Below are 25,527 nucleotides of genomic sequence, written 5' to 3'. Positions count from 1 at the left end.
GTATTAAAAACCTCATCCTTTTTTAACAGCTAGATAAATGTGGATCCTATTCATTCTTCTTTCTTGTTCAGATGATCAAATAATTAGTATTAGTTACTGAGGGTATGTCTACACTGAATTAGACACCCACAACTGGCCTATACCAGTTGACTAGGGCTTATGCTAAAAGGCTTTTTAATGGAGGTTTAGACATTCAGGCTTGGGCAGGTGCCTGGGTTCAAGTCTCTGTGGGGTGATAGGGTCTGAGCTCAGGCTGCAGCCTGAGCCCGAACATCTACATTATAATTAAACAACCTCTTAGCCCAAGTCAGCTGCAGGTATCTAACTGCAGTGCAGATATACCCAAACTGACTCACCAGCCTTGTGGCTTGGTGCTGTGTTATAGGGCTTTCTCTTTATGTGGCCCCACTGGCTGGCCATTCAGGTCTGCTGCTAGCCCACCTGTTTTTGTGACTCAGCACTCCAGCCAGGTCGTGTTTAGTCTCACCACTTTCAGGGAAAACCAGAGTTCAACTCAACAGTACTGCCATGACTGTACATCAGGTCATCAGCTCAGATCCAAGCTCCGGAGTCCTGATCCTTTTATCAGGGTCTTCATGCTAGCCTCTGTGGGTGAGGCTGTACAGGAACCCCGTCCCTCCCTCCACCCTGGATTCCAAACCCAGGGAGCCTGTAACAAGGGGTTGTTCGTCTCATCAGATCTCTTGCTGCTTCTGTTGACTGCTTCCTATATCAGCCCACCTTCTCAGGGGGGTTGCATTGTTGTCTGGGATCTGCTCTAGGGTTAGGCCTCTAATCCCAATTTCCAAGGTGACAAAGGAACGAAAACTAAATTAACAGAAATAAAAACTAGCCCCAGCCCTTCTGTCCTGCAAGGGTCTTTCAACCGCTGTATTACTGCTCCACATTTGCAGGAAACCTAAGAGAGCTTGGCTCTCTGGTTTGCTTATTTCTGGGAGGTGAGAGTGAGACATCAGTCCAATCTCCCAGGGCTGGGGCCTTCTGATCAGGGCTTCTCCTGGCATTCCCAACACTATTACTACCGTGTCTAAAGGGAATACAAGAACACTAGCTTAAAGTACCCACTGCTCTTCAGAGTAAAGGAAGAATGGCTACTAACACAAAAAAAATGGAAATTAAATGAACATCCAAAACAGAATTAGTTTGATAGTAAGCTCATAAAGACAGGGTCCATAACTGAGGTTTATAAAGGACTGCATATAAGTAATGTTCTAAAAATAAAAATGGCTACAACCTGCTTTCCTATTCATTCTGGTATAGATGTACATTATAATTGGGCTCCTTCAACTTTAGCAGCTTTCAATATTAGTTCTGTATACCCACACAGCAGGGTAGTTTGTGACACAGGCGCCAACTTTCCTTGGGTTTTTTTGGGTGTGCCTCTGTAGTACAGTTAAAGCATTTTAATTTTCCTGGTATACATTTTATTTAATGAATGTACATTAGCATTCTGAAAATACCTATCAAAATACATTTCACTTAAGTCTACATCAGAGCCTAGCCCTATACAAATTACAATAAAAAATCTGAAGTGAAATATGTAGAGTGAATATTAACAATACCTAACTCATTTACACTATAATTCTGTCCTTTAAACTTCCAAATTCTTTAGCAGAATATAAAATACTTTAGAAAGATGTTACAGATCTTCTTTATTTTCATTCCTCTGTAAAATTTAAAAAAAAAAGTAAATGTCAAGACAAACTGGTATTTTCATATACTAAATTGTGATACAAGATCTAGTACACATTATATAACAGGGTTAAGAGGAAGAATACCTGCTAGTTGTTCAAAACATGCTTCAAATACACCTCTACCCTGAAATAATGCTGTCCTTGGGAGCCAAAAAATCTTACTGCATTATAGGTGAAACCGCGTTATATCGAACTTGCTTTGATCCTCCGGAGCACGCAGCCCTGCCGCCCTGGAGCGCTGCTTTACCACGTTATATCCGAATTCGTGTTATATCGGGTCATGTTATATTGGGGTAGAGGTGTATTAGCTAATCAATTATAATCCTTCATACCCTTGCATAAGGGGTAAATAAAAATCATCTTTATTTTACAGATAGAGAAAACTGATATACACATAGAGAAACTTGCCCCAGGCCAAACAAGTCATTCTCAGAGAGAAATTAGAACTCAAGAATTCCTGGCTTCCAGTCCCTAGTCAATATGTTGGACTATCTTAGGGATTTTGGGTGAGATTATCACTCATCCTGGCCCTTGTATTCTGAGTAATGGGGCGGGAATGACACTAAGGAGTTCTAAAAGTCCTAGATGTAGTTCTCTCCCAGCACAGGGCTTGAAGAAGACAGTCACAGTGAGCAACAGGCTGCTCCAGCTTAGGCAGCCTACTAGGGCTGTCTTACAGCATGGCTACACTTGCAGATGTAGAGCGCTTTGAATTAAACCAGCCTTCATAGAGCGCAGTAGGGAAAGCACTGCAATCTGTCCACACTGACAGCTGCAAGCGCACTGGCATGGCCACATTAGCAGCTCTTGCAACGGACACAGAGCAGTGCATTGTGGTAGCTATCCCAGCATGCAAGTGGCTGCAACATGCTTTTCAAATGAGGAGGGTGGGGTGGAGTGTGACAGGGAGTGTGTTGTGTATATGTGGGGGGAGAGAGAGTGGGTTTTGGTGGGGCTGAGAGCATGTCAGCATGCTGTCTTGTAAGTTCAGACAGCAGCAGACCCCCCTCTCCCCTCCACCTCTCTCTGTCACATACAGCATTCCACAGTAATGGTTGCTTTGTCTTGGAGCAGATAAGCATGCCGTCTGTCAAAAACAGAGCTTTCAAAGGACATATCAGCATGCCTGCCGTGATTCCAAAACAATGACAAGAGTGGCCACTTGACTTGGGATTATGGGACATTTCCGGAGGCTGATCAGAGCGTAGTAATGCAACACCTCGTTCACACTGACGCCTGGGCGTTTCAGCCAATGTGCACCAAGTGTTAATCTTCTCACCAAGGTGGAGTACCACGAGCGCTCTAGCCCTGGAGTCAGAGCACTCTACGTGCCTTGCCAGTGTGGACGGGTAGTGAGCTAGGGTGCCTGGGGCTGCTTTGATGCACTCTAACTCGCAAGCGTAGCCAAGCCCTCAGTTACAAGAGGGAGCAGCCTGAACTGGGAGGGCACAAAAGGTGGCTTACAGTCACTTTAGCCCTTTTGCTCCCTGGGCTGCAACTTCTGTGACGTGCCTCAAAGGCACAGCACAAAATCTCACACTTTTGTCATTTCACAGCAAAACTGAAAATGCAATTAGAGGTTACAATTCAAATCAGTTTTTAACTTTAGCATAAAGAGACTATTAGAAAATTAAGTTTCCCTTACATGTGTCTGTAACTGGCGGTATTTTTTAGCAAGATCAACGTTTGTCCGTCCTTTCTGAAATGGGTAGGACCACAAAATTGAATTCCAGTGATAGCCCATTTTCCTTACACCACTCAAAAGATAGTTTACTTCTTCTGTTGTAAAATCTTTCCGGATTCTTCGTTTACTCTTTTTTAAAGCTCTTGCATGTGTGTCCAATGAAAGACTTTCAGTGCTCTGTAAGTATTTATTTTGACTTATTTAAAAACTATGTAAAAGTATATAGCGTTGAAGTGGAAATACCATTTAACATAATTATTAAATGTTAGTTCTTATATTATAGAGGCCTACAGAATAACAGAAGGAGAGGTTACTTATCCTATACAATAACTGTGCCCCATGCACTTTTGAGCAGAGATTTGGTAGCTGCACCTGGTCTGCACATACACCCTAACTATTCTTGTGCCCCATACCAAAGATATATAGTGTTGGGTGAACCACCCTCAGTTCCTTTTCTACCACAAAGTCCCTTCAAGATAAGATTCTGATGCAAAGGAAAAGGAGGACGGATAGTGGAACATCCACAGGGATATTACTCAAAGAATTCCAGTTGACTGTATAGGGCAGGGGTCTCAAACATGCGGCCCGCGGGCCGCATGCGGCCCTCGGAGCTCTTCCCTGCGGCCCGCGGAGCTCCCCCAGTTACTTCCTGTCGCCGCCAAACTCCCCTCACCCCCGCCCTCCTCCCCGAGTTATTTTCTGTGCCTAAGCTCCCCGCGCGCTGCTCCCCAATGTTTGGGGCCGGGTCTCTCCCCTGGCCCCACTTGCTGCCCCCTCACCGCCCGGGAGCCTGCCCGGGAGCTCACGCTGACTCCACTCCTCCGCTATGCCGGCTTCCGGCATCACCTGCTGCCGCAGGGTCCTAGCGCCCCCCTGCACTAGGGCCAGGGCAGGCTGCCCTTCCCCTGCCCTTCTGCCCTAGTCCTGAGACTCTCCAATGCCCCGAGCCTCTCCAATGCCTCAAACCCCTCACCCTCAGCCCCACAGCCCTCACCCCTGCACCCCCTCCTATCCCCAAACTCCGTCCCAAAGCCTGCACCCCCACCCCCTGCCGCAGCCTGGAGCCTGCACCGAGCACAGAGCCTGCACTCCAGACCCCCTCCCCCACCCAAACTCCAGCCCAGGGCCTGTACTCCAGACCCCCTCCCCCACCCAAACTCCCTCCCAGAGCCTTAGGCAGTAAATCTAAGTGCGTGTTTTGTCCTTTGAGTGAGGTGCATTACTGAGTGTATATATTTATTAAAACTGCTTGGAAATGACTTCGTCAAAAAAAAGAACACTCATGGAAGAAAAGAGAGTTTTCCAAGACAAATGGGAGAATTTATATTTTTTCACAGAGGTAAAAGATAAAATTCAATGCCTTATTTGTCAGCAAACGATTGCTGTTCCCAAGGAGTATAACGTGCGTCGGCACTATGACATGATGCACCGTGAAAAATATGATGCATTCACCGGAAAAATCCGAGAGGAAAAAGTTCAGCAACTTAAAGCAGCATTTGCCAAGCAAAGAAATTTATTTTCAGGGATTAACAAGTCTAGCAAAGATTCAGTAAGAGCAAGTTTTGTGATAAGCGAAATGATAGCTAAATCATCGTGACCTTTTACAGAAGGCTTATTCATAAAAGAATGTCTTATGAAGGCCAGTGAAATTTTATGTCCTGATAGGAAGAAAGTTTTTGAAGGCATAAGCTTGTCTGCAAATACAGTTGCCTGCAGGATAACGGATTTAGCTGATAATGTGCAGAAACAATTGATTCAAATGGCAAAAGACTTTGAAGTATTTTCAATTGCTCTTGATGAGAGTACAGATGTATCAGATACCGCACAGTGTGCAGTGTTCATTAGAGGTGTGGACTGCAATTTGAATATAACGGAAGAATTGCTAGACTTAATGCCACTGAAGGGTACCACAACGGGACGTGACATATTTCAAGGATTGGAAGAGTGCATTGAAAAAGCTGCGCTGCCATGGAACAAACTCGTATCTTTGGCTACGGACGGTGCGCCATCAATGTGCTCTGAAAACATTGGTGTGGTTGGATTATTGAAGACCAAACTGAACAGCCTCAATATACCAGGAATTAGCTTCACCACTATACATTGTATTTTGCACCAAGAAGCCCTGTGTAGTAAAAGTCTACAAATGAAAGAAGTTATGGATGTAGTTGTTAAAACTGTTAATTTTATACGTGCACGAGGGCTGAATCACAGACAGTTCACTTCTTTTCTAGCAAGTATGGACAGTGAATATGGGGAACTTCTGTATCACACTCAAGTTAGATGGCTGAGTCGTGGAAATGTTTTGAAGCGTTTTTTTGCACTTAAAGAGGAGATTGATTCCTTCATGAAAATGAAAAACAAGGAGGTTCCACAGCTTGCTGATTCCACTTTTATCTGCAACCTTGCTTTTCTAACAGATGTAACTGATCACCTGAATGCACTGAACTTGAAACTTCAGGGTGGAAAACAGGTGATAACACAGATGTATGACAGTATTAAGTCATTCAAAGTCAAGCTTACTTTATGGGGGAAACAGCTGACTGCTGGCAATTTGGTCCATTTCTCAACTCTGAATTCCTTAGGAAAAGTTGAACCCAAATCCTTGAAAGAATATGCAGAGATCATTTCTAACTTACACAAACAGTTTGATGTGCGGTTTAAAGATTTCAAGGCACTTGAACCACATTTTCTACTTTTTTCCACACCATTTGCAGTTGAAATTGACAATGTTGCAGAGGAAATGCAGATGGAGTTAGTGGAGCTTCAGTGTGACACAATTTTGAAGCAGAAGTATACAGATGTTGGAATTCCAGAATTCTACAGGTTTCTTTCACAAGAAAGATTTCCCATGTTATTCTCTGCTTCTGCAAGGATAATGGCAATGTTTGGAAGTACATATATATGTGAACAGTTTTTCTCTTCCATGAAGATTAACAAATCTGTGTTAAGGTCAAGGCTCACTGATGAACATTTGCAAGCAACACTGAGATTGGTTTCGTCTCAGGATATCAAACCTAATATTGATGCTCTGGTTGATGCAAAACGCTGCCAGCTAAGTGGCCAAAAATGAAATGACTGTCAAAATTAGCACTGACGTTTCACATTACAGTTAAAGAAGTTAATTAAAAAGTTAATAAATTAACTTTTAATAGCATACTATATTTTAATACTATACTACTATATTACTCTTCATTTTTTTTCTGCCTACCTCCAGGCGCTTCCCGCCGCCAAGCCGCCAAACAGCTGTTGGTGGCGCTTAGCACTTTCCAGGAGGGAGGGGGAAGGAGCGGGGAGCCGCGCGCTTAGGGGAGGAGGTGGAGAAGATACAGGGCAGGGGCGGGGCCTCATGGAAGGGGTGGATTGGGGGTGGGGCCAGGGGCTGCAAGGGGGCGTGTCAGTGATGCGGCCCTCGGGCCAATGCACTAGTCCTCATGCGGCCCTCGGGGTCATTTGAGTTTGAGACCCCTGGTATAGGGTGAGCAATCTCTCCTTCAAGTTATGTCCCTATGAGTGCTCCACTTCAGCTGATTCCTAAGCAGTACTCCCTGAAGAAGGTGGACGCTTCAGAACCTGCTCTAAGATGGTCTGTAGAACTGCAATACAAAGATAGCATCTGTCCTGGAGGCATGCAGTAAGGCATAGTGTTTTGAGAAGGTGTAAATCAAAGCCTCAGTGGCAGCTTTGCATATTTTTGTAATGGACACATTCTTCAAAATGGAAATGGAAGTAGATTGAGATCTGGTGGTATGGGCTATAACCCTAGGAACAGGGTGATTAGCAGCCTCATAACAAGAGAGGATACAACTTTGGGTGGAAACAGATATCCCTTTAACTCTGGCAGCAAAAGAGCCAAAATTCTGGGTGTGGTCCTTAGCAGGACCGGGTCTAGACACCAGCAAAACAAGCAGGTGCTTGGGGCAGCACATTTCCAGGGGTGGCATTCCGGCTGCCTTCTTCAAGAAGTCCAACATCAATCCCCAGCTCTCCTCAGGCAACAAAGTGCCCAGCAACTGCCTGGATGTGTCCGGCAGCGGCCCTCCGGCTACTGCTACAAAGTCTGTCTGACCCCAGAGTCCGCCAAGAGCAACTTCATGTTCCTACAGCCCGAGTCCCCTGAAGAACAGCGAGAAAGCCGCGGAGAACTTACCAGGGCCGGGCAGGAAGCCCCGAGCGGCCAGTAACACTGTCAGTGCCACCAGCCAGGTAACCCTGCGCTGCAGTACAGCTGGTGGGGCTCAGGGAGACACACCAGGAGAGAGCGCCATGAAATATCACCCCATCCAAGGGTTAGCCCAGCTTTCCCCTTCTTCTTTCCTGCCCGCCTCCTTGGAAACGAATCTGAGCCAGGGGAAATCCTTTCATTGAGGCACAACTTTTTAAAGATAATGACCCGATCCTTTGATCAAGTGGCAGTGTCGGAATTAGCACCCGTCACACAGCAGGCAATTCTCCAGCATGCTCCTTACCCAAGTCAGTTAATGATTTGGGGAACATCAGGCTCATTTTAAATGAGCGAAAGTAGCAGAGCGCTCAGAAGCAGTAGCCCAGCTCCTAGTAAGACTGAAATACGGAGCGTGCCCAGGAAAGCCAAGGGCTGTCTCAAGAGATAACTGTCCCCTTTGGAGGGCTCTCGCTCAGCCTCCGATTGCGGCTGTTGTTTTGTTTGACTAGGTGCGGTACTGATGCAGCATTGGGCGACGACTGCATCCGAATCTGCTTGAGCCCAATGCTGCATCAGTACCGCACCCAGTCAAACAAAACAAAACAACAACATTGCAAAGTGCAAACATGTGTAAAAGCCAAAAAAAAAAAGGGGCGGGGGGCATTTTTTTGCTTGGGGCGGCAAAAAACCTAGAGCCGGCCCTGGTCCTTAGGGTTTGGTCCTGTCCTGATAAAAGGCCAACTGACCCCTAATGGCTAAGGTGTGGAGGGCAGCTTCCTTCACAGATTGTACAGAAATTGCTAAATTAGCCCAATATCATGATTTTTCCAATAAAGGAGAGATGGAAGTGAGAATCTGAACCTGGTCTCATGTTTGGTGAGGCTCATAGCCCTCCTGAACTGCTGCCTTGACAGCAGAATAGCCAATGCATGTGCAGTGTCTCTCGGAGACCTTACCTCCTTAAGCTCTGTGATTTACTGCCTATTAATGAAACCAGAGGCGGTGGTGGAAACTATGGCAGGGAGACGATTTCTGAAGAGCCCTGTCCCATCCTCCTTTCTCTGACCACATTGACCTGCCTAGCGTGCCCCCTCACCAGGGGAGCACTCAAGCCCCAGCTGCCCCATCCTGACTCAACCACCTGTCAGCACCAGCCCTCCACTCTGTGGCCACAGGGACCAGGTATTGGGCAGAAGGTGGTGGTTAAAGGAGAGTGAAGGGCTGAAAAAAAAGTAGTACTAAATACATCCCTAGTATAAGTGGGTGTAACTGCACTGACAATCAATGGAGATGTACCTGTTTACACTAGGGTTCAACTTGGTCATTCATCCTGGTGCTGGGTTCCTGTTACAAGTGACTACACTAATAACAATAAAGATATTTTTAAAAACCACACAGGTATTGACTTTATTTGGATTTTTATGCAAATATATAAGGGTATTATCTGGCCTCACAACTTACCTCATCTTCATCAAATGAATATTTATTTTTCTCATTCAAGCCTTGATATTCTGTGTAGTGTCTCTCTCTGACTGTTTGTTTCCTCAAGTGTGTGTCTTGGTTTGTTTGGAGAGCTGTGGAGTTATGAACAAGGCCATCTATTAATTTAAACTAACTGAAATCTAAGATAGAACTGAATGGGGTAATCTGAAGCAGCAGTTCTTCTAACAAAAGTTGAAGTGTGAATGTTACTTATTTTATAAATTCTAATACTCAGATAATATAAAAGTATCTTTTCTCCAGCATTAAGGCTACATCAATGTCACTGATGCATTAAATATGCTAGGGGTTATATCTTAGGTGCAGTAGAAGTAACTAACCAACAGATGATAGAAGACCATGCTCACAAGTCACATCTGTATTTATTAGAGTTGAAAGATAATAGTATATATCATTTTAAATTCTCATACCTTGATCTCCAATGATGAGCATAGATTTGTGAAGCACAGCCAGTTGCAATGCCCTCAACCAGAGACAGAATAAAATTGATTTTACAACTTCCTGAATTCTGTGATTAATTTTATGGTAATACTCACCTTTTGTGTATGTAGGTATTAAGTTATATTTTTCTTGGAAATTAATATTTTTGTTGAAGTTGTCATCTATATTTGAAATACTACTTTGGGTTTTCTTCATAGGAGTCAAACAAATACCTTTCAAAACACAACAAACAAGGTAATGATTTAGGAACCAAAATTCAAGGGAAAACCCTCTTCCCAGCTATATTATTAATTTAGCTGTGCTGGACTAGAAGAATGTGCCAGGCAGGAAACCTTTGCCTTCCAGATGCCATATCATATCAATCTAAAGGGGGTGATGACTTGAAAATAATCAGTAATTTGGAAAAGGTTATGCTGGCAGGCCAGTCCCTCTGGGAAAAAATTATAACCAATTTTGGAGTCTGGAGAATAAATGAACCAATTAACTAGTAACTTGGTATCAGCAATTTGTTAATTTGGACACTAATATAAACCCAAGATTTTCAAAAGTAAGAGCCTAAAGTTAGGTTCTTAAGTAAGTGGCCTGATTTTCAAAAGCATTGAGCACTAATTGACTTCAGTGGGTACTGCTGCATGCTCAGTAAATTTGAAAATCAGGGCACTTATTTAGGAGCCTAAATATGGATTTTGGAACATAACTTTGGACTATTTTAAACTGTGGTCATTAATAATACAAAACAGTGTCAGTCACTAGCACTGTATGGATATGGTTGGTGCTGTGTCAAAATGAAGTGATTGTGGTATCTTAAAGTGAGAATCCCTCATGAATTATCTTAAAAGTAGAAATAAGAGTTCTCATATTTTATGGGGTAAACTGACACACTGATCCACACCCATTAGACTGAAATTTATTACAGAGAGATTGTGAACTAAATTTAGAGGCTGAGATATAGGCTGGGAGTTTCAATCCAATTCTTAGTGCAGATTAGGGCTGTCGATTAATTGCAGTTAACTCATGTGATCAACAAAAAAAATTGTGATTAGTCACAGTTTTAATCACACTCTTGAACAATAAGAATACCCATTAATAAATTTCAAATATTTTGGATGTTTTTCTACATTTTCATATATATAGATTTCAATTACAACACAGAATACAGAATGTATATTATTTTTTTATTACAAATATTTGCATTGTAAAAGAAAAGAAATAGTATTTTTCAATTCACCTCATACAAGTATTGTAGTGCAATCTCTTTGGTATGAAAGTGCAACTTACAAATGTAGGGTTTTTTGTTACATAAATGCACTCAAAAACGAAACAATATAAAACTTCAGAGCCTACAACTCCACTCAGTTCTACTTCTTGTTCAGCCAATCGCGAAGACAAACAAGTTTGTTTACATTTACAGGAGATAATGCACTCTTCTTATTTACAATGTCACCAGAAAGTGAGAACGGGCATTTGCATGGCATTTTTGTAGCCGGCATTGCAAGGTATTTATGTGCCAGATATGCTAAACATTAGTATGTTCCTTCGTGCTTCAGCCACCTTTTCAGAGGACATGCTTCCATGCTGATGATGCTCGTTAAAAATAATAATGTGTTAATTAAATTTGTGACTGAACTCCTTCAGGGAGAATTGTATGTCTCCTGCTCTGTTTTACCTGCATTCAGCCATATGTTTCATGTTATAGAAGTCTCGGATTATGACCCAGCACATGTTGCTCATTTTAAGAACACTTTCTCTGCAGATTTGACAAAACGCAAAGAAGGTACCAATGTGAGATTTCTAAAGATAGCTACAGCACTTGACCCAAGGTTTAAGAATCTGAAGTGCCTTCCAAAATCTGAGAGGGAGGAGGTGTGGAGCATGCTTTCAGAAGTCTTAGAAGAGCAACTCTCTGATGCAAAAACCTGAACTACCAAAAAAGAAAATCAACCTTCTGCTGGTGTCATCTGACTCAAATAATGAAAATGAACATGTGTCGGTCCACACTGCTTTGGATTGTTATCGAGCAGAACGTGTCATCAGCATGGACGCATGTCCCTGGAATGGTGATTGAAGCATGAAGGGACATATGAATCTTTAGCACATCTGGCACGTAAACATCTTGCTATGCCGACTACAATAGTGCCATGAGAATGCCTATTCTCACTTTCAGGTATCCTTGTAAACAAGAAGTGGGCAGCATTATCTCCTGCAAATGTAAACAAACTTGTTTGTCTGACGGATTGGCTGAACAAGAAGTAGGATGGAGTAGATTTTCAGACTCTAACATTTTACATTGTTTTATTTTTGAACCCGTTTTTTTTGTACATAATTCTACATTTGTAAGTTCAACTTTCATGATAAAGAGATTGCACAACTGTACTTTTATTAGGTGAAAAATACTATTTCTTTTGGTTTTTTACAGTGCAAATATTTGTAATAAAAATAAATATAAAGTGAGCACTGTACACTTTGTATTCTGTGTTGTAATTGAAATCAATTTGAAAAATAGAAAACATCAAAAAAATTTAAATAAATGGTATTCTATTATTAAGTGCGATTAATTGCACGATTAATTTTTTTAATCACTTGACAGCCCCAGTGCAGATGTATACATCACACCAAAATTGCTCTTATCACAAATGGCACCAGTAACCAATAAAGGGAATAAAGGGAAAGAGGCTAAAGAATGAATGAGCCATGAATATTTAACTCCCTTCTCATTCTGAAAGTTGTTGGTACATGTCAGGTTTATGCAAATGATTGGGAGGCAGGTTCAGGGGCAACTGCTGCTGTCCTGCACTGTACCTGTTCTGTGAATGGGTAGAAGACTTCAGCCTCCTCGGTTATCAAGCTTTTCATTTCTTGAGGTCAATAAATTCCCTTTTTTTGCATTTAATATTTACGATACAATGCGTTTGCTCCAGGAAAAGTGCTTTAAAATACTGTAAAAATTCTGACTTTGTACTTACTAGTAAATTCCTTACTTAATTCACAATTGTGAATATGTATAGACAAAGTCTGCAAGAATATTCTGATCTTGTTGTAACCTGTCAATGTGCATTGCAACAAAACTGGCATGATTCTCCTCTCACATCAGTGAAAGTCAGGAGCAAATCCACTGAAGTCAATAGCTTGGTCTACATTACAGTTAGGGTGATTCACGCTGCCTTATGTTGACATAGTTGTGCATGTGTCTGCACTTAAATTTGTCTCCCACTAATGAAAGTGCTCAGATACAGTGATGCAGTAACACTACCTCCCCAAGTGGCATTGAGCCTGGGCAAATGTACTGACGTTGATGCAGTGCGAGTGTAGACACTGTGTTATTTATGTTGACCCTAAGAATCCACCCCCTTTCCTTCACAGATATTATGCAGGATACAGCTGTCAGGTATAACCATTGGGATGTTTTTTTTCACTGAGATCCAATCTTGTGAGTAAACAATGCCAGTGTCCCTTCAACCTAATAAAGCACATTCAGCTTCACCTACAGGTAGATGACTCCTTCGTTGGTGCTGTCAAGGTGGCTGGTGTACGGCTTCATGAGTCAGGAACCAAGGGGTATGCTGGGTCCCCCAGGATCACTACAGGCATTTCAACATTGCCAATAGTAATCTCCCAGTCAGGAAAGAAAGGCCTTGCTTGCAGCTTTCTGTGCTCAACCTGACCCTGATGTTTTGGGGCCTGTTAGGAATTGTGTGGTGCTTGATGTATATCTATGAATATAATAGTCAATGCACCTATTGATTTTATGGTGTTTGCTGTACATTTCTGATTATTACTATCACTGATCCTATGAGTTGTGTCACACTGTACAGTAACAAGTGGGTGCTTTCAGAACTACTAGGCACTCTGCAGCATATTTTCTGTGTTCTTAAAATCCATGCATCATGCACCTTCCCTGACCAGCCAACACAGATGTCAGTGAAGCATCCCTGGTGATCTCCCATCAATTGCATAACTATAGAAAAGTAGCCCTTTCTGTCTATGTACTCTGTAGCAAAGTAGTCTAGTGCCAAAATAGGGAGACGCATGCCCTCTATTGTTCTACTTCCACCACAATTCAGGAACCCCATTTCTGCAAATCCATCCACTATCTCCTGCTAATAAAAGCAAAAATGCCTATTTCTCTATTTTCTGCTACACCGAAATGAGATACCATCTTATTATTGATTATTGGAGTGATATAGTTATGCTTAATATTGTAGAGTACCCAGAGGAGGACATAATTCCCCACACAAAAGATCTCACAATGAAGTCTTGTACGGGTATGTCTACATAGCACTCATACTAACATGCTAAAAATAACTGGGTAGACATTGCTTTTACATTGTGGCTCAGGCTGGAGCTCAGGCTCTTAAGATGGGAAGGCTTCAGAACCAGAGCTCCAGCCCGAGCCAGAACATAAAAACAATAACATTTACGTGGCTGTTTTTAGCATATTAACACAAGCCCTGATACAACAAGTCTGGATCTGGGCTGGGAGGCTTATGTAGAAATGCCCCTTGTGTACCCATGCAATAGAATTACTCATACAATAAGAAGTTTTTGCATGAGCTTCAGTTGCAGGACTGGGCCCTTACTTTGGAAATTTTCCTCAAGATTTTTTCTGCTCTTGAAGGTTGACGACTCTGTATTCAGTCTTCCTTTCTTAACTGGGGTTAACAGTATTTCTGGAAAGCACAGGACAAACATTTTATCATCATCATAAATGCTAGAAGCTAAAAATCTTTCATTCTAAAAATCCAGTCTCTCTTTTCAGTAGAAAGCTATATGTATTTGAGGATGCAATTTCCCTCACCCACCATTTCAATCAAGAGTTCTAAGCCCCTCACATCCTTGAGGAAGTGATACTGGTATGAGAAAGGGCTTGTTGTGCTGTCATGCACTCATTCACTCTTTCCTAATGGTAGAAGGCAGGGACTTACTAATTCTGGCTAAGAGGACAGACAGTCTCATCCAAGTTCATAATGAGGATATACAGCCAATTACCAAGGAACACACAAGAGAGAAGTACACTGTAGGGACCGGGGTCTAATTATGTCTCAATTATACACCAGTATAAATTATGACTAACTCCAATTAAGTTAATGGAGTTACACCAATGTAAGATTACTAGATCAGAATAAGTCAAAACATATTACTAATTACAAATACCTTTTAAACTATACCCTTATCTATTATAAAAAATCCTCATAATTACTCTTAAAAGCCTCAGAACGACTGTTATTACAGATAACCGATTTTCGTAGTCCCCTTTTATATCTCTCTTCAGCTTCCAGAATGACTTTGTGACGATCACACTGATGTGGACAAGTATGCAAGATCTTGCTAAAATTTCTGCTATTGAAAGGCAGTCCTACTGTTATACATCCTGGAAAAAAAAAAACTATGTTGCAGAAACAACATATATAAAATGTAGATGTAGGAAATCTATTTGTTATAAATGTCTTCAAAGTGGTTTCTAGAGCTTATGCCACAGTCTTTCCAAATAGTGTCACTTATTTTAATTTCGTTCTTTCATGTTCTGCAAAGTTCAACCTTGATGCAGCCAGCAAACCCTTGTTCTGAAGCCCCAGCATGCATTTCTATGAGCCACCACTAAACTCAGCAGATTTGTTGTTTTGCCCAAGAAGGGTTCAATTTGTTCTTAGATTTCCATGTACACGTCAAGGAAGACTGGCCCTAAAATTTATATTTTTTAAAATGCTTGTTTAACAATTTGTAGTAGCTCTCCAAAAAAACACACTTGTTTTTATTAAGTCCATGGAAAATAAATTATATCCTCAAAGGGCCAGATTATGTATAGACCCCGCGCAGAAGTGCAAGGAAGGTACAGGACAGAATACAAGGAGCCTCTGTTCCCTTTGCACACTCACATTGGGGCATTGGTGGTGGGTGAAGCTTTTCTCTTCTGGCCAAGGCCCCACCCCTTCCGGCCAAGGCCCTGCCCCTGCTTACTGCTCTCAGTTCCCCGTGGTACGGGCTGGGGAGTTAGGGGACTGAGAGCTCTGCCCTTCCCCCCATGGCTCTGGCCAGGGAAGGGCAGGCTGAGAGCTCGGTTGGGGCCACAGGGGATTCAGCTGAGAGCTCTCAGCCTCAGCTGGGACCATGGCAGAGCTCTCGGCCCTGGCTGGAGCTCTGAACCCAGAGCCCCTCCCCCATTCCACCCCTTCCCCTGTGGCCACGCCCCTGTTCTGCTCGCACTCTGCCTCTTCCCCCAATGTTCCACCCCTGCTCGCTCCTCCCCTCGCCCCCTCTGTCCCCGAGACCAGAAAAGCTGTGCCCGCACCACTGGGGCTGTGGCAGGATGAGATTTTTCCAGGGGCCCAAATCCTTCACTCCCCTCACCCCCCGGTGGTGTGAGGTTTGGGGAGGCTTAGGTTCCCCAGCCTCCATTATGCACTGCCCAGGCACAGGGGCCAAGTACAAGTCCTTGTGCCCAGGGCCAGAGACACTGTTAATACCAAGCTGTATATAGTGGCCAGAGAGGGATGACAGCATGCTTCTAACACCTGTGTGAGAAGTGAAAGGCACTGCATACTACAACCGCTTTAATAGTGGCATAGCCACTGTACCTCTGGAGCATTGCAGTTTTTCAGTGTTCCCATTAAATAGCTGTGACTTAATGCTACAATTTAGCCACAAACATGTGCGTACTGGATTAGACAACCGGTTGGATATTAGCATAATTTTTAAAAAATAGTGAGAGTCAGGAGACCTATTTAGCAGAGAAAGAATATATTCTCTCCCCTTTCTGCTTACAGAAAGCAGAAAAATATCCAAATCTTCTGTTTGGGAAAAGGATGTGGACCTAAACTTGAGCGTGTGGCTGGTGAATCTGCCCAGTGGTAGATGGGGACAATTACACTTTATTACTGGGGAGAAAAATAGGCTAAAGGCAATAGATTTATTAGTATTGTAGATGCGTCAAATCAGATGTAATATCAAGTAATTTAATGTATTTCTGATGGGGCATAAAAAGATTTTTATGGTATAATAAAAAGTCTAAGATAAATATCATTTACCTGAGCACCTTAAATCTGTCATTTTAGGAGATGCAGAAGTAATTGGAATACTTATTTCCTTGTTTGTTGAGTCTGAACAAAATGTAACTGTTTCTAAATTTGAAAAAAGTTTATTTCACTAGGATGGAAAAAGCAAACTGTCTTTCTGGTGGTAACTTCTCCACAGTATACATAAGTCCAATTTTATTTTACATTTCTAGAAGACATATAGATGTTTAATTTACACAACAGCAAAGAATGAAAAAATACTATACGTCAAATGGGAATTTCAGTTACTCTAGTGTAAATCTAGATTAACTCCAGGAAATTCAGTACTTATATTGGCTTCATTTTATGCAATGGGCCTGATTTGTTCATTTGGTCATATCAGTTTTACCTGGTGCAACTGTGTAAAATAGATATGATGAAGTTGGACCTCAGGTTAATTGTATTTATTTCAAATCTAGAGTCTGATCCTGCAAAACCTTACTCATGTAATAGTCTTTACTCTTGATTTACAGTGATGTAACAGAACACAATTTGGCCCTTTCTAAGGTACCAATCAGGCAAACACTTATTCAGATGAGAAATTCTTACTCCTCTAAATTGTCAATAGGTTATTCAAGAATAAAGATTAGATGGATCAGAACCGAAGTATGAAAAATACACTGGCTATAATGAAGCAGAGATCAAAACTAATCCCTTACACCCCATCCTACAAACATTTACACATGTGCTTAATTTAATGCATGAATAGTCCCACTGAAATAAAAATGGAACAATACACATGCTTAAATGCCAGTTCACAAGATTGTTTCTTTTGTCTGTCCACTATTTAGAGCAGAGGTCAAAACAAATTCTTGTACTATTGATGGCTTTCATTGCTCAATCCAAATTTTTTTTCAGACATAGCAGAAAACATTTATCTACACTTATCCTGTGTAATGTTAGAAATTATTTTACAGTAACTCCTCGCTTAACGTTATAGTTATGTTCCTGAAAAATGCGACTTTAAGCAAAACGATGTTAAGCGAATCCAATTTCCCCATAAGAATTAATATAAATAGGTGGGGTTAGGTTCCAGGGAAATTTTTTTCACCAGACAAAAAACTATATATTATATAGATATACACACAGTACACGTTTTAAACAAACAATTTAATACTGTACACAGCGATGATGATTGTGAAGCTTGGTTGAGGTGGTGAAGTTAGAGGGTGGAAGAGGGTGGGATATTTCCCAGGGAATGCCTTGCTGCTAAATGATGAACTAGCACTGAGCTGAGCCCTCAAGGGTTAACACATTGTTGTTAATGTAGCCTCTCACACGAGGCAGCACAAACACCAGGGAGGGGAGACAGCATAGCAGACAGAGACAGACACACACCTTGTATGTGGGAGAGAGAGAGAGAGAGATGCACACTGCCCTTTAAATAAGCTAACCCACTCTTAAGTGCATTGTCTTTTTAAATGGATCAGGAAGTTGAGACAGCAGCTGCTGCCCCAGGCTCTCTCTGGCTCGCTCCATCTGTGTCCCCTCCCTGCTCTATATGGAGAAGGAGTAAGCGGGGAGCAGGGGGGAGGGGGACACCCTGACATTAGCCCCCCCACCACTCCCAACCAGCAAGCAGGAGTCTCTGGGAGCAGCTCCAAGGCAGAGGGCAGGAGGAGTACATGGCAGTGGGGGGAGGGATGGCTGACCTGCCTGGCAATTGACAGCCTGCTGGGCGGCTGCAGCACAGGGAACTTAGGGGAGCGGGGAGCTAATGTGGGGGCTGCTGGTCCACCCTGGTTCCAAGCCCCCACCAGCTGGCTGCAACGGGCTGCTCTTCCTGCAAGCAGTGGACAAAGCAGGCGGCTGCCAAACGATGTTAGAAGGGAGCATTGCACAACTTTAAATGAGCAATTGATCAGCAACATAACAATGAAACAACATTAACCGGGACGACTTTAAGTGAGGAGTTACTGTACAAAAAAAATACTAAAGAAAAACATTTTAGAAGATAAAATCTAAACAAAAGAAACAGATTCTCATTTTAATAGTTATTTAATATAAAATTCCAAATCTACACAAATATTTACAATTTTATAACACTGTACATAATGGAATGGGGGTGTACATACAGTATGATACACACTGTATGATAAAACATAGCTTTAAAGGTAAGCGATATGGACCATATTTTATTTCCAATAACAATCCATAACATACAACATTATCTGGAAAAAAAGAATATATTTCAGTTATTTGTACCTGTTACTTGTGCCTGTTTCAGATTTTGAACAGTCAGTGATGGCTGTTTAAACAAGTGTTCACTGGAAAGATCAAAAACACATTAATAAAGTTAAAACCAAATCTCATAACATTTAAAATAATAGAAATATATGGCTTGCAGGGATCTTGAGAGGTCATCTAGTCCAGCCCCCATGCACTGAGACAGGACCAAGTATAGCTAAACCATCCCTGACATGTGTCTGTCTAACTTGTTCTTAATACCTCCAGTGAATCCACAACCTCCCTTGGAACTTAATTCCAGTGCTTAACTATCCTTAGGTTAGAAAATTTTTCCTAATATATAACCTAAATCTCCCTTGCAGGAGATTAAGCCCATTACTTTTTTTCCTATTTTCAGTGTACACAGAGAACAACTGATAACAGTCCTCTTCATAACAACCCTTAACAAATCTGAAGACTGTCATCAGGTCCCCCCCTTGGTCTTCTTTTCCTCAAGGCTAAACATGCCAATTTTTTTTAACCTTTCCCCCTAGGTCAGGTTTTCTAAACATTTTATCATTTTCTGTTGCTCTCCTATGGACTCTCTCCGATTTCTCCACATCTTTCCTAAAGTGTGGCATCCAGAATTGGACAAAATACACCAGCTGGGCCCTCACCAATGCTAAGTAGAGTGAGAGAATTACCTCCTGTGTCTTACATATATAATGCCCCTTTCCTCCCTGGGTTACTCGGGAACAGGCAACACTCACCTGTGTGCCTGATTCTGTTGACATTAAAGAAGATTCTGAGTATCCCACTATTCACCCCTCTGCTGCAGTCCCTTTACTCCTAAAGGAATTTAAAATTGGCAGTGCCTCTACCTGGCTGGCCCCAGTACACACTCAATGTGCCTTGGGAACCTCCAGGAATGAAGCTATTCTAATAATAAATAATAATAATATAATCCGTGGCATGGGCATAACTCAGAAATACCAATTATAAATAATATACATCCAATATACTTAAATTAGAGTTAACACATCTTTACTTAACAACTTAAAAAATCAGGGTATAATAGTCTAAGATTAAATGTCACTACTAATTTAAATCCACAGGGGGCTGTTGAATAAAATCAATTAACAAATATAATATACAGTAATAAATGAAACCTATTTAACTAGCATTTGCACTGCCACCATTTACCCCACCCTGGAGTGTACACTCCTCTGGATTTCAGAGTCGTAGACACTTGCGTGGATGTGCTTGAAGATCTGCAGTTGGAGACAGTGCTCTGTTGGTTCTGTGTATCAGTCCAGCCAAGGCAACAAGCTGCACAACCCCTCTGACAATTGGAGCTAGTCCCACTGAATGTCAACAGCTCTGGGTCCTGGTTCGGTGGGAAGATCGCTCTGCCTCTCTTCAGACTCCATCTCTCTGCTGTGCCCCTTCCCTTGCAAGTACTTTCCCAAACCAGAGTGGGGGTTACTCACAGTCCTTCACTGCAGGTCCACCTCAGTCAGCTCTAGGCACAGCAACAGTCTCTGGCTCCAGTGAAGCCACCAACAGCCTCTGAGGCTCCCTGCTCAATCAAGGGCTGTGCCATCCCTTCTTCCTCCCCTACAGGAGGTGTTAATAAAGCTCCGTCAGTTTTGGCATCCACCACAGAATTACTCATTGTAGAAGGAGCAATATCTGTAGCAACCTGGTTCCCTTCACTTGAAGACACGGGGATTGTTGCATATATCTACACCCTCCCTATGAACTTCTCCCATAGGAAAGAATGGAAGAGCTTCAGGGTTTAAAGGGGGTGTGCTAGTTGCACTTTCAGGTTGATCTGGCTCAAGTGACAGCACAACAGACCCAGGAGACATATCTGAGGATTCATGATACATAGATATATATTCAGGGTAAACCTCCTCAGAATCAGTCTCTGATGGGGGACCAATTATGTCCATCATGGTAGCAGGGCCGGGCACAGGATTAGTACCACCTATGGAGTTGGGGGAGGAACTTTCAGACGTCAGAGCTGTCCTTTGGTTCGATGATCTGGGTAGATAGGTAGGCTCAATATCTGATGGGTCATCCATTCTGACGTGTTGCCCCAGACGTGTTGGTTTCGATGTAAAGTCTTTAATGGGCTGCCATTCTTTTCAGGCTTTAGGTGATATAAAGGTAGCCTGAGCATCTGATTCTCCACAACGCCTGCTAATCCCAACAGTTTGCAAGTTTATGTTTTCCAGGGAGCCCAAGATTTTTTATCAGAACACGATCACCAGGTTGCAGATCACAGTATTGCACCTTCTGGTCATAACAGTCTTTATTGCCCCAGTTCACCTTATCAGATGCTGCCTGAGCAAGCTGATAAGCAGCACACAAGTCTTTTTTAAAATTAGCCACATACTGGAGGTAAGACTGGTGGGAAGACACATCCACTGAGACCCCAAAACAGAGGTCTATTGGTAATCGTGCTTCATGTCTAAACATTAGGAAATATGGAGAATACCCAGTGGCCTCATTTTGGGTACAGTTGTAAGCATGCTCAAGACGGCTAACGTGCTGGCTCCATCTAGATTTCTGTTTGGTATTCAAGGTTCCCAACATATTAAGCAGGGTCCGATTAAATCATTCAGGCTGTGGGTCTCCCTGTGGTTGATAAGGTGTTGTTCTAGATTTTTTTTATATCTAGCATAGTCAGAAGTTCCTGAATTAATTGACTCTCAAAGTCCCATCCTTGATTTAGTGCATCTGCTTGGACAACCCATAATGCACAAAGTACTTCTCCCAAAGAGTTTTAGCAACAGTAGAAGCTTTTTGATCTTTAGTGGGAAAGGCCTGTGCATACCTTGTGAACATTACTAAGTATTTCTGCTATCAGGTTCAATTGTGAGAAAATCTATACAGACCAAATCCATAAGGCCTTCACTGTGAAGATGAAACAGTGGAGCAGCTCTCATGGGTAGAGTCTTCCGTTGTATACACCGGGCACGGGTCTTAAAATACTGCTCTACATCAGTCTTCATCCATGGCCAGTAGAATCGGTCCCAGACAAGGTCAGATCCCAGGCTGCTGCACTGGACAGCACAGTATGGGGAGGAGGTGAACAGCCCTCAGTGGTGAAAGAACAGGTTAAGGACTATTTAGAACATGCACAAGTCCATGGGGACGGATCTAATGCATCCGAGGGTGCTGAGGGAGTCGGCTGATGTGATTGCAGAGCCATTGGCCATTATCTTTGAAAACTTGTGGCGATTGGGGGGAGGTCCTGGACGATTGGAAAAGGGCAAATATAGTGCCCATCTTTAAAAAAGGGAAGAGGGAGAATCTGGGGAACTACAGACTGGTCAGCCTCACCTCAGTCCCTGGAAAAATCATGGAGCAGACCCTCAAGAAATCCATTTTGAAGCACCTGGAGGAGAGGAAGGTGACCAGGAACAGTCAACATGGATTCACCAAGGGCAAGTCATGCCTGACCAACCTGGTTGCCTTCTATGATGAGATAACTGGCACTGTGGATATGGGGAAAGTGGTGGACATGATACATCTTGACTTTAGCAAAGCTTTTGATACGGTTTCCCACAGTATTCTTTCCAGCAAGTTAAAAAAGTATGGATTGGGTGAATGGACTATAAGGTGGATAGAAAGCTGGCAAAATCATCCGGCTCAACAGGTAGTGATCAACGGCTCAGTGCCCTAGGGGTCTGTCCTGGGGGCAGTTCTGTTCAACATCTTCATTAATGATCTGGATAATGGGATGGATTGCACCCTCAACAAGTTTGCGGATGACACTAAATTGAGGGGGAGAGGTAGATATGCTGGAAGGTAGCGATAGGGTCCAGAGTGACCTAGACAAATTGGAGGATTGGGCTAAAAGAAATCTGATGAGGTTCAACAAAGACAAGTGCAGAGTCCTGCACTTAGGACGGAAGAATCCCATGCACTGCTACAAGCTGGGGCAGTTCTGCAGAAAAGGACCTGGGGATTACAGTGGAAGAGAAGCTGAATATGAGTCAACAGTGTGCCCTTGTTGTCAAGAAGGCTAATGGCATATTGGGCTGCATTAGTAGGAGCATTGCCAGCAGATTGAGAGAAGTGATTGTTCTCCTCTATTCAACACTGGTGAGGCCACATCTAGAGTAGTGCATCCAGTTTTGGGCCCCCACTACAGAAAGGATGTGGACAAATTCAAGAGTCCAGCGGAAAGCAACAAAAATGTTAGGTGGCTGGGGCACATGATTTATGAGGAGAGGCTGAAGGAACTGGGCTTATTTAGTCTGCAGAAGAGAAGAGTGAGGGGGGATTTGATAGCAGCCTCAACTCTCTGAAGGGGGGTTCCAAAGAGGATGGAGCTAGGCTGTTCTCAGTGGTGGCAGATGACAGAACAAGGAGCAATGGTCTTAAGTTGCAGTGGGGGAGGTCTAGGTTGGATATTAGGAAAAACTATTTCACTAGTGAAGCACTGGAATGGGTTACCTGTGGTGGGATCTCCATCCTTAGAGGTTTTTAAGGCCTGGCTTGACAAAGCCCTGGCTGGGATGATTTAGTTGGGGTTGGTCCTGCTTTGAAGCAGGGGGTTGGACTAGATGACCTCCTGAGGTCTCTTCCAACATCATCTCTGATTCTATGAAAAGAAATGTGAGAGAAAACTGGAGGGGGGGAATAGTATGGATTTTATAGTTTAAATATTTAATCTTATATCAGATTTTTAAAATAGTGCCTATAAATGCATTTGAGATAGCTGCAACCACTTCCTCTAGAGTACAAAGACAAAATGCTTTTCCTTTTTCTTTATTGCATTGAGATTCTATTTTCTTTGATCTAAGATGTCAAAGATACTACCATCTACACCTAAGAAACGCTGTGGTGACCAAAAAGTTGTCTATTTTCTCTCACAATAAAGAGCTAGTTAGTAAAAAATAATTAAATAATTAAATAAAATTACATTTGATTTGGAAATTTTCATTAAGTGAAGAGCAACTTTACATTTTTACTTTGCATTGAGACATCAAATACTATACCTTGCTTGAGGAACTGACTGTTTCTTCTCACAAGCAGTTTGTTCATTTGTAGTATGACTTTTTTGTACACTACCTGTGTGTAGTTTATCAGCTGAATGCAGAGTAACATTTTGCTCACTCTCTCTGGTAGAAGCATCTATTAGATTCACAGTCTTTAATATTCCATTTTTGGATGACTGATTATTTGCAGATGTAGTACCAACCAAATCATCAGACTTACAATTTAGCTGTGAACACTGCATTTTTGTATGTGTTCTTTCAGTGTTTGCTTTTTTGTCACTGGCATTCATTTTATGGTATTTTGATGTCGTTTGCATAACTGCTTCCTGAGGTATATCAACAAATATTTGTCTTCTTACTGTTTCCTATATTGCAAAAATACCAATTAATGATTGTACAAAGCATGAATAAATCCTATTGTAGGGTGAGAAGAAGACAGACCTGGGCAATTTGAGGGTAGACCCTGTTAACTATGAAGCTGAAGAACTGCCTGGCTCTAGTTAGACACTGTTAACAAGAAATCCAGCAAAGCTATGAGAAAGAATTTAAAGGAACTGTAACCTAGTGAGAACTTGGATCTGAAAACAATAAATTGGGTCATACTCAGGGGCGGCTCTAGATATTTTGCCGCCCCAAGCACGGAAGGTCCTCTGGTCCCGCGGCTTCGGCGGACCCTCTGCAGGCAAGCCGCCGAAGGCACCCTGCCTGCCGCCCTAGCGGTGACCGGCAGAGCGCCCCCACGTGGCTTGCCGCCCCAGGCACGCGCTTGGAGCGCTGGTGCCTGGAGCCACCCCGGTCATACTACAGAGCAGTTCTAGAAGCCTGAGACTCATGTAAATTAAGTCACTGAGCACTTAGCTACTGACTACCTAAAGGGACCAGATAGTAATGGCAGACATAGGAAACCATCAAGGAAAGACTGAACTGCATGCTGAACAAGAAAGATACAGTACTATATAACACTGAATAATCAGTATACATTAATGAGCTCTATCTGAATATTTCAGCATCTTTTTCTGTTACACTCAGACCAATATGCCTACAGCTTTTCTTACATGATTCTATGCCATTTCACACAACTATTTTCTAGCTTTGTCATTTGGCATAATTTGGGTTCTTTATCTCCATTTCTATCACAGGGTTGATTACAAGGCTTTTTTTTATCTGATTTGTTCTCTTATGTTACAGAAAGTATATAGCTTTTTTAGCTGGATACTGCTTTTGATGGCTATGTACTGTTTCCACAGTTTGAAAGTTGCTGCATATATCCTTGAAATATAAGAAACATTTTAATTAATTTGAAATACATATAGACTATTACTTTTCAATAAACCATGATAGTTACCTGGGTCTATCCATTCAAACAAGATATAAACAGAGTCCTAGCATAAGAAGGCTTAAGCATTTACATTTTAGAACTAGATATTTGGATGCTTAATTTGAGTACACATTTGTGCATGAAGTTATTATGACTGCACAGGCATTTCACACACAAATGGGGAAATGGTAGGTTCAAAATACATATGGACACTGTAGGGGGCAGTTGCCCCACTTTGGCAGAGGAGGGGTTAAAGCAGGCTGGTGGGAGCCTGTGCAGAACCCAGCCAACCAGAGAAAGGCAGAAAGACAGCCAATCAGGGCCAGGCTGGGCCCTATTTAAAGGTTGCAAAGCAGAGGAGACAGCAGTCTCTTCCTGACAAGCAAGGGAGAAGGACTGCTCCCTGCAGATAGAGCACCTAGGCTAGAGCGGTGCTGGGCAGGCCTGGAGGAGCAGAGAGAGAGCTCTGGCCTGTCA

General features: G+C 42.5%; 1 protein-coding gene across 7 annotated transcripts in view; it reads right to left on the bottom strand.

The window, feature by feature from the left end:
* Positions 1 to 1,438: 1,438 nt before the first annotated feature.
* Positions 1,439 to 25,527, bottom strand: part of TERB1 (telomere repeat binding bouquet formation protein 1) — a 58,839-nt gene continuing 34,750 nt past the window's right edge. For 5 of the 7 annotated variants that reach the window (XM_044986812.1, XM_044986815.1, XM_044986817.1 and 2 more), the window contains 9 exons: positions 23,733 to 24,097; positions 18,757 to 18,818; positions 16,525 to 16,617; positions 14,700 to 14,870; positions 14,080 to 14,169; positions 9,598 to 9,714; positions 9,023 to 9,135; positions 3,361 to 3,576; positions 1,439 to 1,687 (listed from right to left, as the gene is read on the bottom strand). In XM_044986812.1, coding sequence (XP_044842747.1) covers positions 1,661 to 1,687; positions 3,361 to 3,576; positions 9,023 to 9,135; positions 9,598 to 9,714; positions 14,080 to 14,169; positions 14,700 to 14,870; positions 16,525 to 16,617; positions 18,757 to 18,818; positions 23,733 to 24,097 — 1,254 coding nt within the window. In that variant the 3' untranslated portion in view covers positions 1,439 to 1,660. The remainder of the gene's footprint in view (positions 1,688 to 3,360; positions 3,577 to 9,022; positions 9,136 to 9,597; positions 9,715 to 14,079; positions 14,170 to 14,699; positions 14,871 to 16,524; positions 16,618 to 18,756; positions 18,819 to 23,732; positions 24,098 to 25,527) is intronic. The other 2 variants (XM_044986816.1, XM_044986819.1) reach the window with 2 other exon arrangements.

This window comes from Mauremys mutica, chromosome 14 (genome assembly GCF_020497125.1).
Source record: "Mauremys mutica isolate MM-2020 ecotype Southern chromosome 14, ASM2049712v1, whole genome shotgun sequence".
Taxonomy (NCBI): Eukaryota; Metazoa; Chordata; order Testudines; family Geoemydidae; genus Mauremys; species Mauremys mutica.
This window is presented reverse-complemented; position numbering and strand designations above follow the sequence as displayed.